The sequence below is a fragment of the Macaca mulatta genome, chromosome 8 (assembly GCF_049350105.2).
Source record: "Macaca mulatta isolate MMU2019108-1 chromosome 8, T2T-MMU8v2.0, whole genome shotgun sequence".
Lineage (NCBI taxonomy): Eukaryota > Metazoa > Chordata > Mammalia > Primates > Cercopithecidae > Macaca > Macaca mulatta.
In genome coordinates, this window is record NC_133413.1 from 148,599,746 (window position 1) to 148,617,780 (window position 18,035).

The following is an 18,035-nucleotide window of genomic DNA, read 5'->3' on the forward strand; positions in this document are numbered from 1 at the left end:
CTAATGAATGCTTTTTAGTCTATATCAAATGCCTGTCTATAGCTCTTTTCACTGTGGACTGAGACTTCTTTGAAATCCTCTCTGGTTCTTGTCTTTTTCTCTTAATTCTCTAGCTGTTCCTCCTCAGGCATCCTCATCAACTTGTTTTTATCTGCCCACCCCTGAACGTTCACATGGCCTCAGAAGGCCTCGGCTGGCTTCCTTTCACATTTCACAGAATCTCCACCTTCAAACTTATCCTCATGTCTGGCTTTAACCTCTGTGTATCTGCTGGTGACTCCACATGAATTAATGTCAGTTCAGATCTTCCAACGAACCAGCCGAGTCCCCGGTGCTGGGCCCTTTATGCATTTTATTATGTTGAATTATTTTTAGGTAACGGAGCTCCTTCTTTCCCAGCCCCTCAGCTCAATCTTACATGGAAATCTAATCTGTAAAATAGGTAAACATAATTTTATGAAAATAATTTAGTTTATATAGTCCAAATGGGTGGCGTTTACTGAAGAAAATCAATGAAACCGTGAAGTATTCTGGGTGACATGCAAGTTAGAAATTAAGAGCTATGGAGCCTTAGATAAGTAGTTTTTTATTTTTCTGACAGCATAAGATATAGTATATGTAACATCTACAAGCATCATTGTTTGTACATACGTATTTTGTGTGATATATATTTGATTTCATCCCATCCCTTTTCAAAATCTTTGGTTCTGCTATTCATTTTTACCCCCCGCCCCGCCCCGCCATGGTAACTATTTATCTTGCTATTATTCAAAAACTCAAAAATTGATTTTTTAAGATAAAAATTTGGGATCAATTATTGTTTCAAAGTCCTGTTACTTTATCTAGCAAATGTTCACACTCTCTTCCTCATGAATGTTAAAGCCAAATGAGAGGTATGGCAAGCTCAGGGTAAGCACTGAAATTACACATAGCCCCATTTGTCGTGACCTGGGATACCATCTGTTCTCATGTCATTGCACAACTCTGTGCTGAGAGGATGTGACCCAGCCAGGCCTGGCATCTGGGCCCCTCACGTGGAGGTGCTACAGAGAGGGATGTCTGCTTGCATCATGTCATGTGATCAGACATATGCATCTGCTAAGTCACCCTCTCAATGCCACAGAGTTGAAATATGGAAAGAAAGAAAATCTATACAAAAACAGTTAAGAAATATAGCACGAGTCGATGATGGTGAGAAGGAGGGGCAGAGCAGCTGCCATTTGAATATTACTTCCGTGACAAGAGCTTGCATGACCTAAGTAAATCTGCGACATGACCTCGCGAGACAGGGTCTGCTCCTGCTATCATGCTCATATGTAGAAACTGAGGCACTGGGTGCTTGCCCAAAGTCTCACCACTTTAGAGGTCGAGCCAGGATTTGCACCCAGACACTAGAAGTTATACTCCTAAAATCGGTCTTCACTGTATAAATATTTATTAATAAGACAAACATTTCATTCATTGTATTTTTTAAAACATGTAACATATTTAAGAAAAGCAACTGAAATAACGTGTGCCGTTAACCTAGAGGCCAGTCCATGGAACACTGAGAGACCCCTAAAAGTCTCATCTTGTCACTGCTGCATCAGTGTGAATGTCCAATGAGAGCTGGGAGCATGCGGAGAAGGAGGCTGGTGAAGACGCTGGGCAAAGGAAGGAATCAGGCAGTGCCAGGGGCACAAGGGGAAGCTGAACATCCAAGAAGCCAGAGACAGCTCTGATGGACAGGACTTAAAATTAAGATTAGAGGCAGAAGTGAGGGTGGATCAGGGGGTCAGGATGAAGCTCAGGTCCATCTTGCTGGGCCAGCTGCATGGCAGGGCCATTTATCAACAAAGCTGATTCCCTCGTTCAGCAGACGCTTGCCACAGGTCCTGTTCCCAACACCATGGGTGCAGAATGGGACAAACAACGCTTGTCCAGATCCGGGATCTGGACCATCTGGACTTGAATCTTGCCTCCAGGAGTTAATAATTGGGGAGCCTTGGGCAAGTCAGTAAGTTTCTCTATGCCTAAATTTCCCTTTCTGCAAAACAGGGACCTATTCATATAACTGACTACATAGGGAAGATGTGATGAGTTAAGTACAGCATACACACGAAATGTTACAAATAACTCCTGGCGTGTAAACACCACTCAGTCGTGATCTGCTGAAAGTAACATTATTATTAAATTCAAGAGGAGATACAGATGAAAAGCAACTAAGCCCATATGTAATAAATTAACTGAAGTCCCTTAAAGAAAAAAAGAGTAAGGACTTGCGTGTCGATAAGTGAAACAGAGAATCTATTCAAAGAAAACACTGGGCAAGAATTCCTCTCTCAGAAGGTGACATTTGAGCAAAGATCTGAATTAATTAAGGAAACAAGCTAGACAAAGGTTGGGAGAGAAATCGCCAAGTGCCAGACAAAAACATACCCAAGTTCAGAAGCTCTGAATTGGGAATGAACTTGGTGAATTCAAGAAAGAATAAGAGTCACAGGGAAGAGGGACAGAGACGAGTGGAAGAGGAACTCCGCGATGAGATGACCCCAAGCGAGCCAGGACCTGCTAAGAAGTTTGGATTTTTTTCCCATGGTTTACAAGATACAATAATATTGTAGTGACAAGCCAGACCGTCTGAGTTAGAACCCTGACCCCACCTCTTATTATACCTTGGCTAAGTCACAGGCTCGTTTTTAACCACCAGTATTAACTTGTGGATTTTTTTTTTAGTTATTGCCAAGGAACACACAGTGGGAGCAACAGGTGTATCAGGATCTCTGAAATGCAAAATGAGAAAGGCGAGTGTTCTCAGGATAACAGTCCTGCTCACAGAAATTCTATACACCCCACACTGGGTCCCTTAGAGCCATTTCAAAAACGGTGACTGTAATTCCAGCTACTCGGGAGGCTGAGGCACAAGAATCACTTGAACCTGGGATGCGGAGGTTGCAGTGAGCCGAGATTGCTCCACTGCACTCCAGCCTGGCCAACAGAGCGACATTCAGCCTCAAGTTAATTAATTAATTAATTAAATAAAAATAAAAAACACTCTAACTTTGGTGATCCCACTTTCTAGCAATTATATTAAAATACCAAATTTCCCACAAATGAATCAGAGAAATATGTCTTATTTTCTACAACACGTGTTTTCAAAATTAGTTACTTCCTAATAATCCTTGACTATCCTGTTGCCTATCAAAGAAGGCCCAATTCATCCCACTATCATGAAAAATAATTCTTAAATGAGGAAAGAGAAAATTTCATGTTTTTCTTATGCAGACAAACCCCCCCAAAACAACAATGAGCCCAGCAGAAGTAGACCCAACTCCACCAGAACTGACACCCGCTCACCAGGCCTCACCATTTTATTTGTGTTTGCCTTGGCTGCCAATGGCAGGCTACCTGGAGTGTGCAAGCTGTCCAGTGGCTTAGGGAATGGTTGAGATACACATGTATGTACACACACACACACATGCTCCAAATACAAAAATTAAGCTGCAGAGTCAAAATTAATAATGCTTAACTGCATTTCCTCAAAATGATAGTCCATTGGTCCCATGAGTCTTTATGAAAATGTCAGTGCATTTGCAGAGACCTTGTAGGTAGATTTTCTTACTTTGTGACATTTCTTGAGTGTGCAGTAAAATCACAAATGCTTATGAATAAAGAGTTAGTTATTAGGAGGTAACTAATTTTGAAAACACATGTTGTAGAAAAATAATACCTATTTATCTGATTCATTTGTGGAAAACTTTAATATAATTAAAATTGGTATATTTTAATATAATTGCTAGGAAGTGGGATCACCAAAAGTGAGAGTGGTTTTTCATTTTTTATTTTATTTTATTTTATTTATTTATTTATTTATTTATTTATTTGAGACTGAATCTCGCTCTATCGCCCAGGCTGGAGTGCGGTGGCAGGATTTCGGCTCACTGCAACCTCTGCAACCTGGGTTGAAGTGATTCTTGTGCTTCAGCCTCCTGAGTGGCTGGGATTAAAGGCACCATTTTTGAAATGGCTCCAAGGGATCCAGTGTGGGGTGTATAGAATGTCTGTAAGTGGGACTGTTATCCTGAGAACACAACCCTTTCTCATTTCGCATTTCAGAGGTCCTGATACACCTGTTCCTCCCACTGTGTGTTCCTTGGGAATAATTTTTTTTTTTAATTCCAAAAGTTAATACTCATGGTTAAAAATGAGCCTGTGGCCTAGCCAAGGTATATATTCAGCAGAGTCTGGAGACTGCCCTCCTGCCGTTCATGGCAAGCACTATTCCATTTGCCTAATGGAATCTGCCTCCCTAGCTCAGAAATAAAATCTATTTCTTTTCACGATTACAGTGCTTTCCACTGGCACCCAATGAAAATGCATCTGCGAGCAGGTCAAAAATCAAAGCCCTCTGCTGCAAAGGTCCTCAAAGACGTGGCTTTCACATTTAATGCATTACGACTACAGAATTTCTTCTTATAAATGTTAAGTCACCAAGGAGAAAAGACTAAATCATGCAATTATCCACCATTAGTATCAACCTATTAGCTACAATTTTAGAATTCCCAGGTTCTGGGAGAGCAAAGAATTTATCTTGTGCAGCCTCATGTGAATTTCCTCTTCAATATTTTCTCCCCGTGCCATTTTATTTCACTTTTTTTTTTATTTTTTTATAGAGACGGAGTCTCGCTCTGTTGCCAGGCTAGAGTGCAGTGGCACCATCTCAGCTCACTGTAACCTCCACCTCCCGGGTTCAAGCGATTCTCCTGCCTCAGCCTCCCGAGTAACTGGGACTACAGGCACGCACCAACACGCCCAGCTAATTTTTTGCATTTTTAGTAAAGGCGGGGTTTCACCATGTGGTCCAGGATGGTCTTGATCTCTTGACTTCGTGATCTGCCCACCTCAGTCTCCCAAAGTGCTGGGATTAAGGCATAAGCCACTGCGCCCAGCCTCATTTTACTTTTAAAGCTTGACTTAGGAGATCTGGGAGTCAGGGTCAAGAAACTGACCTTAGCAAATGCCCATGGGATTCTGTGAGTCAGGACCTTGGGCCACATATTGAGGAACTCTGGGCTATGGGATGTGGACCCACATGCTGTGGTTTGAGGGGGTACAGAACAGTTCTCCCCACACTGATCCTAAATATTTTCCATGGGGATAACCCAAATGTCAGGCATCATACTTCAGTCTTAGTCTATCAGAGACCTTCTGACCAAAACAGAAAGCGGTTGTCTTGCCTCTTTTGGTTTTCTCCAAATAATCAGGATATTTTTTTCTTTCAGTAACAGTTTAATGACTATGAGAACTCCAAACAGCATAGTTTTCCACTGATATTCTTTCTTCCAAAACAGCCTATTTTGCCTAGCCTTCGAGAGCTCAATTTTCTTTTTTTTCTAATTGCATGAAATTCAGCTTTCCACTTCCTTTTATTCTTTGTTCTGAGCTCCGTCTTCAGATGTGGCTTTTTATCCACTCATTCAACAAACATGCATGAGATGCCTACTCTGCCCCAGGCCCTCTGCTAGGCACCAGCCGGCCAGCATTGAAGAAAGCAACATGGTTCCAGCAACTTGGAGTGTGCATTTTAGCATCGCCTTCCTCATGAAAGATTAACTTATATCCCTAAGTATCAAAAGATAAGAAAAGCTTTCTCATGTTAAAAAGACCTGGATGACTCCAAACAGATGCACACAATTTTATAATGCCCTTTTCATTGTGCATGGCCTCATACCATGATGGACCCCCGCTTGAAACCTTCAGTACAAGAAAAGTTCCATGCTGTGGAAGACAACATCGCAGCTGGGCATCTCAGGGTTCAGAGAGAGCTCTGGACCAGTGCCTGGCACACAGGAGGCCCTCAAGAAACTCTGAACAAGTAAAACTCCGTCAGGACTAACATTCTAGTCCGTGCAACTTCCCCCACTTTCTGTTATAAAACTAAAATAACCAATGTTGATGAGGGTTCATCATGTCGGACTCCCTTTTCAGTGCGACATTTTTAATTCTCACAAAAACCACATGAAGGAATTGTTATTATTATTATTATCATCATTATTATTCTTCCCATTTTACAGAGAAGAAAAATGAATTCCAGGGAGGTGAGTGAGGAGTCCGAGGTCATCCAGTGTGAGTGCGGGCCCAGGCTTCTGATTCTAGAATCTGTGTAAGTGGTACTCTAGAGACAGAGGTTGTCCTTTCTTCTACCCACAAGGTAAGCCACTCTGAAGCCTTGAGCTACATCTCTGGATGCATGCTTTCCGGCCCTCCACTTGTCCCTCATCCCTAGGTTTGTTTGCTTAAAACTCATTGTACTGGGTGAAATTTCCCAGGCAGCAGCTGTTAATGCCGCTGCCTGAGCAAGGAAAAGGTAGCTAAGCTAACCAAGGGACCCTGGAGCCTTACCCACTAGAGAACGAATGCAGGGCAGGGCTGCTGACTCCAAGTGAGCCTAAGTCATAAAGACCTGCTAGGGGGACCCTCCTCATTTCTGAGCAGATGAAGATTTGCCTTGATAACCTGGACCAGAAATCAGGACACCAGAAGTCAGGTGTGCCTCACAAAAGAGGGCAGCCTTGTCAAGGAGGCCCCCCTGAGCCCTGAGCCCCCGGGGCCAACCCTCCCAAGCCCACATCACTCACGTTGTGATTGCCAGACAATCTCTCTGTTCCACACCCTGGTCTTGGGGCCCCATGAGAATAGCGCCAGCCACCAAGCACACTGTCAAGAGCGCCTCATACACAGCAAACTTTCAAAAGTAGAATTTTATGCTGGGTAAGTATCTTAACAGAAATCACAACACACACCAGTTAGAATGGCAATTATTAAAAAGTTAGGAAACAACAGATGCTGGAGAGGATGTGGAGAAATAGGAACGCTTTTACACTATTGATACGAATGTAAATTAGTTCAACCATTGTGGAAGACAGTGCGGCAATTCCTCAAGGATCTCGAACCAGAAATACCATTTGACCCAGCAATCCCATTACTGGGTATATACCCAAAGGATTATAAATCATTCTACTATAAAGACACATGCACATGTATGTTTATCGCAGCACTATTTAGAATAGCAAAGACTTGGAACCAACTCAAATGCCCATCAATGATAGACTGGATAAAGAAAATGAGGCACATATACACCATGGAATATTATGCAGCCATAAAAAAGAATGAGCTCATGTCCTTTGCAGGGTCATGGATGAAGCTGGAAGTCATTATTCTCAGGAAACTGACACAGGAACAGAAAATCAAACACCGCATGTTCTCACTCATAAGTGGGAGTTGAACAATGAGAACACATGGACAGAGGGAGGGGAACATCACACACCGGGGCCTCTCTGGGGGTGGTGGGCAAGGCGAGGGAGAGCATTAGGATAAATACCTAATGCATGCAGGGCTTAAAACCTGATGATGAGTTGGTAGGTGCGGCAAACCACCATGGCACATGTATGCCTATATAACAAACCTGCACGTTCTGCACATGTATCCCAGAACTTAAAGTAAAATAAAAAAAAATAAAGAAGTAGCCTCCATGCTAATCCCAATTAAAAAAAAAATCACAACAAATGTGGGGTGGACTAAGAGATTATTCCCACCAGATGTGGCAGGGGGTGGTGCAAGGTTGTGGTGTCCTGGTACGTGTGCCTGCGCATGAGAATCTATGCATATGTGTGCTCCCAACGGGACAGGAAATCTACCAAGTACCCACATATGTTACCTACACTGATCCTTCAAACATTTCTACAGGGTCATTCCTATCGTTGCTATTCCCATTTACAGAGAGCTAAAGAGCGGCACAGAAGCTACTGGTTCAGGGTCACAAGAACCTGGGTGGACTCAGGTTTGGCCAACTTCAAACCCTACTTCCTAACTGCTATACAATTTCTAGCAGCTTCTGGACACAGATGCTAAAGCAGCAGACAACGATGTGTTGTCAAATAACTTATGACGAGTATGCCCTCAGTGAGACCCAGACAGAGAGTGGGGAACCAGGGTAGGGAAAGAGAGGAAGACAGGCCTGGGCACATTTCAGAGGTCCTGAGAAGGGCGCTTCAGCCTGATTGTCAGACAACTTGGGAGTGAGCCTTACTTTCCATCCTGAGACAAGGGAGCTGGGTTTCCATGACCCTGTGTTAGTAGCCATTTGTTCATAGCAAGTGTTGGGGTGAGGATGGGGGATGATGGAATTCAAACTCCCAGGAAAGTTTAATTATTGGACGAAATGCTTCCTGTTGTCTGGGAGTGGTCCTCCACAGGGAAGCCACAGGTTCTGGGGACTGGAAACACACTAAAATAGGGTAGAAGAAGCACAGAAATGCAGGTGGAGTGTGGAAGTGGCTACGTGCTGCATGCCTATAGCTTGTGCAAAGGACGTTCAGTTGCGTAACTATTAATAGTCGCATAACTATTAAGTCTCCTGGGGGCAGGAGACTGCCCTTAGACCATCTGGTTGTTGAAGGCTGCATGCATTCTTTCTGTAAGTCCACTGGGAGGAGAGGCGGGAAAGAAAAAAACAGGGGTAGGCATTCGAAGTTGAAGGAACTACAAAAGCAGGAGCTGAGATGAGTCAAGGCACATGACTGCACAGAGATTGATGGAAGCTCCTGAAGGAGGGCCCTAGATGGCTAGCAGGTATCATGACACAACCTCAAGGACAAAGGATAGAGCAACAATGCTGGCTTGGCCCAAAGGAAGTGGGGTGGTCACCCACTCCCTTGGCTCGGAGTGGAAGGAAAGGGCCCCTGGGCTTGGCGTTTCTGAGTTGAGTGGTGTGACCTGCCTGGAAGCCGAAAAGATGGAAGAGCCCCCTTTAAGTGCTTTGTTTAATCAGGAAGCCCACCCTGCCGCCCACCCTGCTGGCCCCGGGTAGGCTCTTCTGTGGCCCCAGGCTGGTACTTAGAGCCTGGGAGCTGCAGTGTTTTACCTGCTTAGAATTCTCCATGAAAAACAGACATATTTGATATTTAGGTGCTTTAATGGACCCTGAAAAGAAATTAGATTGATTCATTTGAAGAATAAATGTCTGTCCCCCGCCCTCTACATGGTAAAACTCTTAAATGCTTCTACTTAATGGAAATGGAAATTACCTCTCAAAACATTACGAAAACTAATCATGGCAATTTTTATACATTTCCACAATTTACTGTGCTATCTTTTCTCTTGCTTTGATGAGCAGTGACTAGCAGATGCCTGTTTTGTGCCTAATCATTTAGCAGCCTCACTCGACTTGAACAGACCCCTCTCCCAAGTATGATTCAGCTGATCAGCCCCCTAAGGGAAAAAAATAACATCTCTAGGTAGAAAGAGACTGCAGAATCTAAGAAACAGCAACATTTTGGTGGAAGAAAAGAGCCAAGGCTAAGTATATTTAACATCTGTTCACACAGACATGGACATACCAATTACTTTGTAACCCTGAACTCAAAAGAAAACAACAAATCTGAGACCCGCAAAACATAAGCAAGCCTTTGAAGTAAGCATAATCACATTTTAAAATGTCTTACGTCTGTTTCATCCTCCTGGAATACCTGAACTCTCACATTCAATTCATTATCATTCATCTTTGTATTTCTCAGGGCATAGTACACATTCTGGCTTGTAGGAGGCATCTGAAAAATTTGTTGAACTCAGATAAATATCAATTTTGATCCAAATGTCATAGGCTTGACTGACAAGTATAATAAGTGAGTATGTTAGAAATAAGATAGACCAAATCAGTTATACATACATACATATATATATATGCATATATTTATATGTATAGACATTTATATTTATAGGCGGACCACTTGAAATTAATTATATACACACATGCATATATATGTATACATATGCATGTATGTTCGCGTGTGTATATGTCTTATGATTACTACAAAGAATAGTGAAAGTAGCATTCAATTTGAGTACTGAGACACACAAGGTAGTTTCTGAAAATCCCCATCACACTTTTACTAAGAAAAATCTATGTTCTGTTCTATTTGCATAACTAGCTGTTGGCAAGCCACATCCTATTGGCAGGCCTCCTCTTAGAAACTATTAGATGAGGCCAGGCGCAGTGGCTCATGCCTGTAATACTAGCACTTTGGGAGGCTGAGGTGGGCGACCACTTGAGGTCAGGCGTGCAAGACCAGCCTGGCCAACATGGTAAAACCCAATCTCTACTAAAAATACAAAAATTAGCCAGGCATGGCGGCGCACACCTGTAATCCCAGCCACTTGGGAGGCTGAGGCAGGAGAATTGTTTGAACCCGAAAGGCACAGGTTGCGGTGAGCTGAGATTGCACCACTACACTCCAGGCTGGGAGACCGAGCAAGACTCCGTCTCAAAAAAAAAGAAACTATCAGATGAGACTGTACAACCTGGCTCGGCTCTCCCTTGAATGTTTAGACCTCATCTCACTAAGGGTCCACAGGAATGCAACAATAATACAAAAATCCCGTTACAGTCTATCACCTTTTTTTTTTTTTTTTGAGACAGAGTCTCACTCTGTCACCCAGGCTGGAGAGCAGTGGCACGATCTCTGCTCACTGAAACCTCCGCCTCCCATGCTCACGCAATTCTCCTGTCTCAGTCCCCTGAGTAGCCGGGACTACAGGTGCGTGTCACCACGCCTTGCTAATTTTTTGTATTTTTAGTAGAGACGGGGTTTTTCCATGTTGGCCAGGCTGGTCCTAAACTCCTGACTTCAGGTGATCTGCCTGCCTCGGCCTCCCAAAGTGCTGGGATTACAAGTGTGGGCCACCACACCCGGCCACAGGCTGTATCATTCTTTAAGGCCATTGTGAACACAGAGATTAGCAAATGCTGCTGGTTACAGTCTTGGTTCTGAGCTGGTTGTCCCAGCCATTCCTGTATCCCACTCTCTAAAGTCTATCAATGTCCATGTTCCCATCTTGCCTTCACACTGAATGTTCAGCAACATCCCTCCTGTTTAACCTTGGCACCTGATGTGGTTTTGCTATGTCCCCACCCAAATCCCATCTTGAATTCCTACATGTTGTGGGAGGGACCCAGTGGGAGGTAATTGAATCATGGTATTCGTTCTCGTGATAGTGAATAAGTCTCATGAGATCTGACAGTTTTAAAAAGAGGAGTTCTCCTATACAAACCCTGTCTCTCTTTGCCTGCTGCCATCCATGTAAGATGTGACTTGTTCCTCCTTGCCTTCCCTGGTGATTGTGAGGCTTCGCCACCCATGCAGAACTGTAAGTCCAATTAAACCTTTTTCTTATGTAAATTGCCCAGTCTTGGGTATGTCTTTATCAGTAGCATGAAAAGGGACTAATACACCCATGCTGTGAGGGCCCTCTGTCTCACTTACATCCAATCACCCTGTCACCTTTGCCTTAGGAACACTTCTGCTGACTCCGTCTGCAAGCTTCCCTTGAATGCATAGTAAGACTTTTTATTAACTGATAATATTAATAATAATAGCTGCTTTTTATTTTTCCCATTTTGTATCAGGCACTGTGCTAGGGGCTTTGCCATCATGCTCTCAAACCCTCTCTGAAACCCTAGGCAAAAGGTATGACTATCCCCATTGTGGTAAAAAAAAAAAAAAAATTGAAGGCTTAGTGGTTGAAAGGCTTCCCTTGGCACACATAGTTCTGAAGTGAGTGATTGGGATGTTAACATGACTATCTGAGTTCAAGTCTTTTCTGCTGCAGGCCCTCCCTCCCTAATAAGTAGATTCTTTTATCAAACAGTTTTCATGGAATCTTCCTAATTTTCACTGAATTTTCTTAATTTTCACTGAAGGTCAAGGGGAACAACAGGAAGATATTGCAATGATTTTTTTCTTTTTTGTTCTTGAACAGTCAAGGGGTGTCTTGGTCAGTGAATCATTAGTCACCTGTAATTTGCACTTTTCTATTTCTGGTAATGATGAAGACCTGCGTCCTTCATATTCATACCCAACACTAAGGCCAAACCCCCAATGTTCTCACATCTACACAGAAGGGGCCCCAGGTCCACAAGCACATCTGACAGTATTACAGTTGCTGTCACCATTCGTGTGCCTGTCCCTTCTCAAATGCTAGGATCTTTCTCACATGTCCAAGAAAACGATTATTCCTAACTGGTGTGAGCTCCAAGCCTGTCATGTTCTATGGAATAAGATATGCAGCTAACTCAGAAAAGAGCAAACCTTCAGTTTTCCAGAGAAATCTTCCCCAAATCACCTCTTAAAAAAGAAGTGAAAGGAAAAGGCAATGGCATGCAGGCTGTGCACATGGGGAATTACTATTATATTTTAACACACAGGATCTAATCATAAACATCTAGCTTGTACAAGTCAATGCAATATTTATTTCATATCAAGAAGATCTGGACCTAAATCATCTACATAATGGAAACATGCTTCCATATAATGAGGCTATTAGAGAACTGACATATTTAAAAAGAGAATAAAAATGCAGAATCCTGACCCTCGATTTATGAGACAGCACCACGTGTTTGAACAGCACTGGGCTGGACAAGGTGCTTTCATTTCACCTGGCTGTGTCTCTGAAACAAAACCAATCTCTTCCGTGTGGCACAAATGGGCTCCAAACCTGACCACAGCTTGTTTCTCTTCTCATGTTGGTGCTGTTCTTATCAGCAGTCACATCTCTCCTCATCCTGTGAACACCTTCGCGCTGTACAGGTCATTGTATTACCTCGCCTGGATCAACCTTCCCTACTTTTGTCTGTGGAACCAACGTCTGCTTGTTCTTCAAGCCCAATCTGAGAGGTCCTTTCTCAGTCAAGCCACTGGCTCCTCGCACAGGCAGTCCTGCATGGCCCCACAGTCCGTCCGATGGTCACCGCACTCTCCACCCCTACTGTATCATCTGATCACTTCTGTCTCCCTGAGGTGACTTTGAGCATCTCTAGAGCTGGAAGGCAGCCTCTCGTTCCCCTTGATGAACAGCACAGGTCAGAAGGCTGCTAAATAAAAAGTGACTCTTGTACCTAATAGCAACACTTATTCTAAGTAACAGTTATTATGAGCTCACCATGTGCCAGGCAACAGTCTAATCACTTTACATACATGATTTATATGTAAACCATGTAATGTATGTAATCATTTTACATGCATGAATTTGCATAATTCATTCAATCTTTACCATAAACCTATAAGTACCAACTGCCATCCCTGTTTTATAGATGAGGAACCTGAAAAACAAATTGGTTAAAGAACTTTTCTAAAGTCAAGCAGCTTAGAAGTGGGAGAAGTAGAAATTATACCTGGAAAGCCCAAGCTTGTGGCCCTCATAACTGCTAAATTCTGCCTCCTTGGATATGGCAAGCTGTTTCTATTTCCATTTAGAGATACATGGAACTAAAAAGCCAAATGAAATCATTTATTCCAACAAGATCGTTTAAGTACTGAGTATCAAAGACATCATTAAAGTCCAAATGTTTTCACTCCTCCTGGTTCTCTTCCAATATGTTATATTTTGTTGCCTAAAGATACATTTTTCTCTTTTCTCCTCAGAAATGCATATAGGTAATGGAAAATATGTTTGGATAGTTGGCCAGATATAGGACTGCCAGAGTTTCCTCCCATCACTCTACATGCAGATGGTGCTTCCAATGAAAGGCGAAAGTCTATTTCCATTCCCCTGGGGCTGGCCTTGTCACCTGCCCTGACCAATGAACTGTGGAGGAAGCGACCCTGGGCCAGTCTCCATCTAGCCCTTAAGTGGCCTGGAATCTTCCTCATTTTCTCTCTGGGGAACTCAGCTTTCATGTAAGAAGTCTGACCACCCAACTGGAGACAGAAGCCCAGCTGTGCCTCTTCTGGTGCAGCCAGTCCAACCAAGGAGTCAGACACAGATGAGTGACGGCATCTTGGCTGCTCCATCCTCAGCCGAGATCTCAGCTGAAGGTAGTGCATAAATGTCCCCAGCCTAGGCTGGCTAACTCAAAACATTACAAAAGAATAAGCCATTGTTAAAAGTCAGATGTTTTGGAGTGCTTCACAATGCAGCGGTCTCTAACCAAAAATAGTGTAATTGGAAAATTCACCTTGAAGAAGAAATACAAATTCCGCACATCCCTCACCTGGGGCACAATCTCATTGTAAATTATTGCTGACCACTGTGTTTGTATTCTGTTCTAAACAGTGTGCTACTGTAAAGCTCAAGGCATACCAACTTCATCATAATTATTCTTCTGCTAAACTATACTAGAAAAGAAAATGGTTTTTTCATTTTTATTTTCTTTGTCTCTGTGCAGCACTATCTCAAGCCCTTCTCAACCCCCGTTGGCTCTGCCAACCACTGAGCATCCTGCAGCCCTCTGGTCCTCACAGCTGGGGCCTGCCAGCTCCAAAAGATGGCTCATCCGGTGACAGGACCCAAGCTCCTGACATGCACAGTCACAAGGAAGAAGCAGAGTCCTTGACGGGGAGCCTGGGGATGGCTTTCATCGGGTCGGCTGCAGTGTTATTTCTGCTTCACTTTTAGGTCCCTCTCCAAGGCTTTTACCTTGACCCTGAGATCGGGTTCCTCAAATCCCTGATGATATGACCACAGGTAGGACTAACTGGCTACTTACCTTGTGCTAGTTCTTGTTCTGACATAAGCATATTTAAAACCTCTATGAAATATAAAGTGTCCTTTTTAATTATAATTTCTAAGACAATATCTATGAAGAATGCATTTTATTCTCACATTTCAGGAAACTAAAGTTAAAACTGCTAGTAACATATCTGGGGTCACGGATATGTTATTATCCAATGTACACATACGGACACTGGTTCACGGAGGGTCAGGGTCCAAATCCCCTGCTCTCTCTGTGGACATCATGGACCTTCTTCTGTTGGAAGGTGGGGTGGGGAAGGGGTGAAGCACATGATGATAGGAAAGGAGGGAACTGCTGGATTCTTAAATCACTCTGGATCTACACTGGACCTACGGGGATGGGTAGCCTACTTATCAGATGCCTGATTCCTTCCCAGGAGAGTGGAGTGGAGAGAAATAGGAGGAACACCTTGGAAATATGGCAACTTGACTATTATTTAATGTTTTACTCTACTCAGAGGCAAGGGGGAAGCCTGTGGCCATCAGTGTCTTTCCTTCTGTAGATCACAGGCTTGAGTTATCCTATTGCTCTGAAACCACAGGTCTCTTCTCATGTTTTATCATGTGGCCTCAGGAACCAGGTCCCCCTCCAGATGTCTTCTAAGGTAAATTTAAGCAGACCACCACATCTACATTCCTGACTTGTGGATATTCAATTGCATGTGATTCCACTCACCATAACATGTTGCAAATTCCAAATGAATTTTATCAAGTGTAGCTACGACCAGTACTCTTAGCTTTACTGGATTGAATTTCTACAACATTCTTGGCTACTTGTACTTTATAATTAATGTTAAACAGATTTTGCACAGCTCTGTCTTAATGTTCCCTACCCTCTACCCTACCCTTTAAGTATTTCTCCTTTTTCTTTTTCTTTTTTTTTTTTTTTTTTTTTTGGAGCCCCACTTTGTCACCCAGGCTGGAGCGCAGCGGCACAATCCCGGCTCACTGCAACCTCCGCCTCCCAGGTTTAAGTGATTCTCCTGCCTCAGTCTCCTGGGTAGCTGGGATTACAGGCACCCACCACCACGCCTGGCTAATTCTTTTGTATTTTTAGTATAGGCAGGGTTTCACCTTGTTGACCAGGCTGGTCTCAAACCCCTGACCTCAGGTGATCTGCCCACCTTGGCCTCCCAAAGTGCTGGGATTACAGGTATGAGTCACCGTGCCTGGCCTCTCCTTCTTCTTAAGGTCTAGCTAGTCTATACAGTTGTCCCAAATTTACTAATGCAAACTCCTAATAGTTCTACTAGTTAATATTATGTCTGTCTTTATTTCTGGCACAGTAAGTTCTCTTTTTCTGACTCAATACTCTGTGATAAACTACCTGCTCAGAGCCCTGGTTACCAACTTTGTACTCCAGCCTTCTCAAGATCAGGATCCGAGTTGTCCTTGGCAATCCTTCTCCTCAAGCTGGGACCACTGCTCTTTGTCCCCTCACTGTGTATGGAAAGTGCCAGCAACACCGCCTACTCACTCTGTCCTCTGTACCTAGTTGATTCCCAGGTTCCCTTTAACAGGCTTCTCTTTACCCACTTGCTGGATGTCATTTCCCACCGACGTCCTCCCTGACTTGACTTTAACCAACCTCCCACAGCCAGTTTATCTCTAAATACTGGCTGTTCGTGGGAAAGTATATTTCTCTTAAGCCAGGTTCCCCTTGCCACAATGTACACATATGGACACCTCCAACTGTTGGTTTCCATTTCCAAAATTTGCTCATCCAACATTCACCACAGATTGGCTGAGTGCGTCTACACGCCTTGCGCTCGGCTGTGCCCTGGCAAGCAGTGACAAAGGGAGGTTCGCCATTAGGGGCAAGCGCCCCATGGCCATTCTTCTGCTCACCTGTCTGCCCAGCGATGGAGGCACTCAGTCTGTGGGGGATCCTTGAGGACACCTTCAAGGTCACTCGGATCTGGTAATACCTAAGAAAAGAGAAGAGGAGAGGATGCTGAAGATCAGGCTTCTTAACTTTGACTTCTAAAAATACCTAGAACGAATCCTGAAAGCCACAGGAAATCAGGGAAGTTTCTTGGCAGCATGCACAATCATCTGGCATCAAAGAGAAATGCATTTTATCAGCAGAGCTGGAGAGGGAAGCAACGGGGCAGCGTTGGAGACAGGAAGTTAAGTTCACTTGAGATCACACGAGACTGAACAAGGTTGGAGGTGATTGGAATAGAGAAAAGAAAGAGATGGGTCATGTGACACAGTTTCATTAAGGGGTGTGGGTTTTATGTAGTCAAGAAAGGTTATTGTTATAGGAAAGTAGGCTATTTATGCACGGTGGATAATCCATCTGTAAACTGAGTTTCTATCATGTTGCAACACAAAAACCACTTCTTTTAGTAACACAGCCGCTGAGTTATTCTTCTTGGGGGTGTTGCCAAATGCACTTTTCCCTGTGTATTTCATCTTCTTAATTTTAACATAGTACTCCCATTTTCAAATTCCACCATTTCAGGACAATGTGCAGCTTCTCCTGCTATCCGTTAACTCTCTAATGTGCCCTCTTTCACCCCAAGTACAGAAGCATCTTTTGAAGTTCTGTGCTTTGCAATTAATGACTTTTTGCTTGTAAGCACTTGAGGACATTTCTGGCATCATCACTGTTCTCTTCTTTTACTGATTTGAAACCCATTGTGAACTGAAATGTGAATAAACCAAAGTGAAATATAAGGAAAATGGACCATGAACACATCAGTCTCCCGTAGCTCATTGAGCTCATGGCTAGGCAAGTACCCTGCTATTGACGTCCTTGCACTGCACATACACTCATAGAATGTTTCCTTGGCAGTCTCCTGCTTGTTTTTAACGTATAAATGATGAGCAAAAATGAAGAGAAAAGGGCACTAGCACTGAATTCATAGCTGCAGCATGAGTGACACATTTCCAGCTGCATGACTTTAAGTACATCACATAACTTCTCTGAACTTGTTTCTGTATCTGTAAAATGAATATATATATATATTGAGATGGCGTCTTGCTGTGTAGCCCAGGCAGGTATACAGTGGTACGATCTCAGCTTACTACAACATTCACCTCCTGGGTTCAAGCAATTCTTCTGCCTCAGCCTCCCATGTAGCTGGGACTACAGGCGCGCACCACCATGCCTGGCTAATTTTTGTATTTTTAGTAGAGATGGGTTTCACCATGTTGGTCAGGCTGATCTTGAACTTCTAACCTTATGATCCGCCTGCCTCAGCCTCCCAAAGTGCTGGGATTACAGGCGTGAGCCACCATGCCCAGCCAAAATGAATATTTTTTAAAAGTACCTGCCATGACTTCTGTTTCCAGAAAGGTGAAGTAGAGAGACATACTTTACCCTATTTTTCGCACTAAGCACAACAAAAACTCTAACAGTATATAGAAAACAAGCAAATGCAGATTCTTCAAGGTGGAGAAGAAAGCAGACAGGTTGGGGACCTCAGGACCCAAGGAGAGACATGCTGGTGAGGCTTCTGCATTTTCTGTTGCCTCATATA

The 18,035-nt window shown here is 43.4% G+C and overlaps 1 protein-coding gene across 1 annotated transcript in view; it reads right to left on the minus strand.

Annotated features, from left to right (window-relative positions):
* Positions 1–18,035, minus strand: part of FAM135B (family with sequence similarity 135 member B) — a 353,644-nt gene that overhangs the window by 162,894 nt on the left and 172,715 nt on the right. Inside the window, exon 3 of the mRNA XM_001090012.4 lies at positions 16,396–16,475. Within this exon, the coding sequence (XP_001090012.4) occupies positions 16,396–16,475 (80 nt within the window). The remainder of the gene's footprint in view (positions 1–16,395; positions 16,476–18,035) is intronic.